Consider the following 5,691-nt stretch of genomic DNA (forward strand, 5'->3'; position numbering starts at 1 on the left):
TTGGTTATTTGCCTTTTTTGTTTGTTTTTCTTACTTCTTTGTGGAGTTTTAGGGTTTTGTTTGTTTGTATTTTTGTTTGGTTTGTTTTATGTTTTTTGTTTGCTTTCTTGGTTTTGGTTTTATTTTATTTCCCTCCATTTCATTAGTTCACTTTCATTTATTTTATTTCACTTGATCGTATTTCATTTCCCTTTATTTTATTTCATTTAATTTTATTCTACTTTATTTTTTCTTGTTCTACTTTGGTTTTCCCCCGTAAAAGCCACAGGGTCCCGGCTGTCGGGCTTCAACACCTTGACGTGCGTTTGATTTTTCTTTCCCCCGAACAAGTTATAAAACAAAACAAAACAACAATAAAAAACCACCCACAAACAAAAACCCAAACAAACAAAAACCCCTCAAACAAAAATAAAACAAAAAAAACCCAAACAAAAAAAAATATATATATCCTTTATTTTTAGTCCTTTTTTCCGCGTGTCCCCAGGACGGAGCGGAGCCCAGGTTTGGATTCCCGAGGACAGAGGGACCCGCCGGTCCCACCCGAGGGGAGCGGGAGAGGGGATGCTCCTTTCGGGGCAGGCGGGGGTGACAGGGACACCCGGGGGTCGTTCGGGGAGCTGCCGGCTGCTGCGGGCAGCGCTGCACCGACCCCCGGGCCAGGGGCTGCCCGGAGCCGCAGTAACTGCAGGAGGCAGGAGGGTGAGGTAAAACGTGCATGATTTATTTGAAATGCTGCAGCGTACACAGACACCAAAATTTCATTCAGCACACACACAGCGGAACGAAATCTCCTTTAATTGAAAAAATAAAATTAATAAAAAGAAAAAGAAAACAAAAGGAGGCAAATTTCTCTATTAAATATGCAAAGGAAAGGGGGGAAAATTAGAGTTTTCTTGCCTTCGAAAGTGCAGTTTCCTATGCGCAGAGGCAGCCGCCCCGAGGCCGGGCCGGGCTCCGTCCCCGCTGCCTCGGGCCGCTCCCGCCGCTCCGCTGAGCCCCAAGGACGTGATTGTCGAAGCTTAGGATTTTATACAGTGAAAACCATACAGAAATCGAACGGTTGGAGTGAAACCAACGCAAAATAAATCTCCATTTCCCCGAACAAACCGCGATTCCAAGGACGGGCCAATTTTTTTTTTTCTTTTTTAATATTTTCTCCCTTTTTTTATATTTTTGATTTTTTTTTTTCAATTTAGCCGATGAGGTAGAAAAAGAAATGGTACTGCAAAAACGCGATGGGTTTGCGGGGGGCAGGGGAAAGAACAAAACCATGCAGGTGCGTGTGTGTGCGTGGGTGTGCGGGGACCCTGGCGGCGGGGAGCACCCCGGTTTACAGCTGGCTTCCAGCTCGTTTCCTTTCTCATTTCTTTTCCTTGTTTGATTTTTTTTTTTTATTTTTTATTTTTTTTAAGAAGAGGAGCGGACACAGAGGAGCGAGCGGCGCCGCGGCCCCCGAGCCGGGAGGGGCTGTGACAAAGACCCACCGGGCTCTCGCTGCTGCTGCTGCCCCAACTCCGGGCACCCCCAAACCTCCCCCTTGGCCTTTTCGTTTTGTCTTTTTCTCCATCTTTTTTTTTTTTTCCTCCAGTTTTATCTACAAAAGCAGTCTGTACCAGTCAGAACAGCGGGGCCACTTTGCCCAGGGGTGAGGAGCAGGCACCAAACTGTTCACTTTGCTTTGGGCGCGTTTCCCTTTATTTTAAAGGTTTTTTCTTTTTTTCTTTTTTTCTTTTTTTTTTTGTTTGTTTGTTTGTTTGCTTGCTTTTTTTCCCAATTTTTTTAACCCAAAAAAAAAAAAGCCGACAACCCCAAGCCCTGTTTGGGAAGGGCCGGGGGGCGGTCGGGAGGGCAGCACCCCCCGCACCGCTGCCTCCCCAGCCCCTTCCTCAGTAGGTGGCAGAAAATTTCATCCTTTTCTGCTTCTGTCTCTGATTGCAAAACCAGACCCGCACCACGTTCTTCTTCAAGTCTAACTTCTCGGCGATGGCGGCGATTTTCTCGGAGGAGGGCCGGGGCTGGACGGCGAAATAGGCCTCGAGCGAGCGCTTCTCGGGGGCGGCGATGGACGTGCGCTTGCGCTTCTTGTCCCCCCCCGTGTAGATCTCGGGTTTGGTCATTTTCTCCCTCTGCGCCCTCTCCGCCTCCTCCAGCCACGCTTCCAGGATGGGCTTGAGGGCCACCATGTTGTTGTGGGACAAGGTGAGCGACTCGAACCTGCAGATGGTGCTTTGGCTAAGGCAGCCCACCCCCGGGATCTTCAGGTTGGCCAGCGCGGAGCCCACGTCCGCCTGGGTGACCCCCAGCTTGATCCTCCGCTGCTTGAAGCGCTCGGCGAAGGACTCGAGCTCCCGCGGGTCCGTCTCCGTCTCGGGGCCGGAGATGACGGCGTGGGACGCCAGGCCGTGGGGGTGGGACATGTTCATGGGCTGGGAGTGGTGGGCCATGTGGTTGATGGCCGACATGTGGGAGTGCGGGTGCGAAGGCGTGGAGCCCACGTCGGGGCCCGGCACCCCTCCGAGCGGGAGGGCGGAGTTGAGGTGGTCCAGCAGCTCCCCGTCCAGGCCCTGCGAGGGCTGGTGGTGGTGGTGGTGGGGGTGGTGCGTGCTCAGCACGGACGGGTGGTGCAGGTGGACCGAGGACGAGGTAGGAGTGCAGGACACGCTGCTCATGGTGTGGTAGGTGGCGTCCGGCTTGAAGGGGTGGGTTTTCTGCGACACGATATCCACGGCGGCCAGAGCCTCGGCGCCCCGCAGCAGCGTCTCGTCAAAGCCCGCAAAGATGTTCCCCTGGATCTGCACGGAGGGGCGGGGGGAGAAAAGCGGGAGCGAAACAAACGCAGAGAGCGGGACAGGATTAAAGGGGAGCGGCGTGACGGAGATCCCGCTCTGGCCCGGCGGCGCTGCCGGGGACAGGTAACGCGAACCGAGCCCCCAGATAAAAGCACCGCGGTGCCAGACACCGAGCGCTCTCCCTCCGAGCCGGGCACCCGCTCTGCCCTCCGGGGCGACCTCCCCAAAAGAGAGGCAGCGGCAGAGGCCGGGGCCGTCGGGGGTCCCGCACCCCGCGCCGCTCCAGCACGGAGCGGGGCGGGACGGCCGGAGCTCCCCGAGCGGGACCGGACCCCCAGACCCCCTCCCCCGGGAACAGCCCCCACCCGCCGGGCCCGGCGCCCCGGAGGGCGCAGGAAGGGAAGGACGGACCCCCCAAACCCAAGCGAAACCCAAACGCAAAGGGAAAGCGGAGTAAGTTGGCGAGGGTGGGCGGGCACGGAGCCCCCCGAAAGCCGCGCTGGGGCTTACCTGGGGGGCGGGCAGGCAGGCTCTGCGGATGGCTTCGGAGCTGGTGTGCAGGTGCGGGTACTTGGGCTCGTGCAGGATGGGGTGCATGCTGAACGCCTGCTTGCTGTTCATGGACATCATGGTGGGAGCGGAGCGGGGCCGGCCGGGGCAGGGCAGGGCAGGGCAGGGCGCTCCGGGCACCCGGCTCGGGGGCGCGGTATTGTCTGGCTCCGCCGCCCGGCATCAATGGCATTATAGCCCGGCCCCCCCGCCCCCCGCCCACCGGGAGGGGCCGGGGAGGTCCCTCCCACCGCCCGCCCCCGGGCAGTGAGCTAAACCGGGGCTCAACCCCCCATTTCCGCCCCTCCCCGGCTCTGCTCATTCTGCAGGTGCTCCCCTCTCCCTGTCACCCCTTGTCGCCTCGGCTCGGGGGGACATCACCTCCCATCCAGCCCTGTCCACCCTGCCCGCCCTGCCCGCAGCTCCCCGGGGGGATTTGGGGAGCAGAACAGCCCGGAACCCGGGACTGAAGAGGAGCCATTCCCCTTCTCCCTCTGAAGGGAAGAACCTTGGGTCAAAAATCATAAAAACAAAGAAATCAAGAAAAGTTTCACCAACTTTCTTTTTCCCTGCTTCAATGACTCTCCCTGGCTTGTTCCCCCAATCCTCCCGTGCAGAGTCCCACGGGCTCTCCGTCTGTCTGTGCAGCCTCTCCACCCTCCCGTCTCCAGCTCATCGCTGCCTCTGCACTCACCCATCCATGCGAATTTCCCCACAGCCTGTGGCGTTTCCTTCCCTCTTTCCCTCCCTGCCACCAAGGCCAGCTCCTGCCGCCACTGAAATGGAGTTTGGCTGCGCTGCTGGAGCAGAGGGTGGAGGGAGTTGCAGCCCCAGAAGCTCTCAAAAGGTGCATGAGGAGTGTGACAGCCCCAGCAGCCCAGAGCAGGGGGCTGCCGAGGAGGAATCCCAGTGCCTGGGGTGTTGGAGGACAGGAGGGTCCTATGCTCAGAGCAAACTTTTCCAGGGAAGCAGGTGTGCTTCTCCAGCCCCAAAATCCAGCCTCGATGGCTTTGGCGCACAGTGCAGCTGTTCCAGAGTTGGGAGCAGGATCTGTTTTCTGCTCCCTTTCCCACCCTTCTCTCCAGAGCCTGAGCACAGCATCCTCTGAGTCCCTTCTCCTGGGGATCCTCCCAGGTGTCTTGGGACAGACATGGTCAGCGAATGTCACAGGGAAAGGAAAATCCTGACCTGACCCCATGACCTGATCCCCGCCTTACCTGAGAGGCTGAACCGTCCCCCAAAAGATCAGAGAGTGGGTTGGGCTGGGAGGCACCTGAAAGATCATCCAGTTCCAGCCCCTGCCGTGGGCAGGGACAAGAGGGAACCACCAGAGAGGTTTCCTTGGTGCTGGACCTGCCCAGGAAAAGGTCAGATCCAGTGGCAGGAGGCTGAAAGGCACAATCACTGTGTCTGGCAATGCCCAGACTCGAGCACAGCCACCAAACCCACCACGGAAGTCCCCAAGATCAGCCCCGTGCAGCCCTTGGCTCGTGCAGGGGGGTGGGGGAGAGTCCCCAGGGCTGAATCCTGACTCCAGAGAAATCCTCCTGGGGAAAAACTGCACCAGCATCAAGGTGCAGGCCCTGTCACCTGCCCCTGGTGGCCTGAGACACTGCTAGCCCTTCCTGAGCTCTGGAGCGTCCCCCCTGTGCCAGGCACCACCAGGCCCTGCCACGATGCCCCAGCTCTCCGGAGGCGAGCGCAGACAGGCGCTCAGGAGCCTCTTCCCTTCTCCCTGCTGCCAGCACAGCTCTGAGTCACGGCCTCTGCTCTGCTTCTGGAGAGCTGCAGGATCAGCTGATGGCCAGGGGAGGCTGGAGGCTGGAAAGCTCCACTGAGACTCCAGCAGAATTCCTCAGGAGGGGAATTGTTCCTTCCAGGTGCTCTGCGGTGGGATCTCTCCCCTCCAGCTGGGTTTGTGAATTCTCTTACGATTCTGGGAGCTTTTGTCTCAGGATATTCCACAATTCCTTTTGCTTGGCTCTTCTTGGTGGCCCCTCTACCCCACTTTTCCTCATTTTCTGCATTTCAGCAGCCCCGAGAAGGTTGGACAGAGCAGTACAGCTCCTGGCCCTGGATTTCACTCTCCCCAAGGAAGCAAACCTGTGCCAAGCTGCATTTCGCTACTGCTCATGTAGGAAAATTGGATCAGTTGAAGTAAACAGCATTCCCTCCTTCCCATTCCTCTGCGTGCCAGCAGACCTTTCCAAACCACCGAGCCTTTGCTCTTTTCCTGTCACAGCCCTGAGCATCCTGCCCTGAGCTTTGTCCTGACAATGAACATTTTGAGCAAGGGACACTCAGGGGGATCCCTGAATGCACCTCTGGGCACCCTGGCATTGACACTAAAACA

General features: G+C 57.5%; 1 protein-coding gene across 1 annotated transcript; it reads right to left on the reverse strand.

The window, feature by feature from the left end:
- Positions 1–1,823: 1,823 nt before the first annotated feature.
- LOC120512644 (brain-specific homeobox/POU domain protein 3) lies at positions 1,824–3,473 on the reverse strand. The gene is made up of 2 exons (XM_039731197.1): positions 3,300–3,473; positions 1,824–2,792 (listed from the first exon to the last, which is right to left on the reverse strand). The coding sequence occupies exons 1-2, from the start codon at positions 3,417–3,419 to the stop codon at positions 1,887–1,889; spliced, it is 1,026 nt and encodes a 341-aa protein (XP_039587131.1). The 5' UTR covers positions 3,420–3,473; the 3' UTR covers positions 1,824–1,886.
- Between the last annotated feature and the right edge of the window lie 2,218 nt (positions 3,474–5,691).

This window comes from Passer montanus, unplaced genomic scaffold (genome assembly GCF_014805655.1).
Source record: "Passer montanus isolate IOZ18808 unplaced genomic scaffold, ASM1480565v1 scaffold76, whole genome shotgun sequence".
In the NCBI taxonomy this organism is placed as follows: Eukaryota; Metazoa; Chordata; class Aves; order Passeriformes; family Passeridae; genus Passer; species Passer montanus.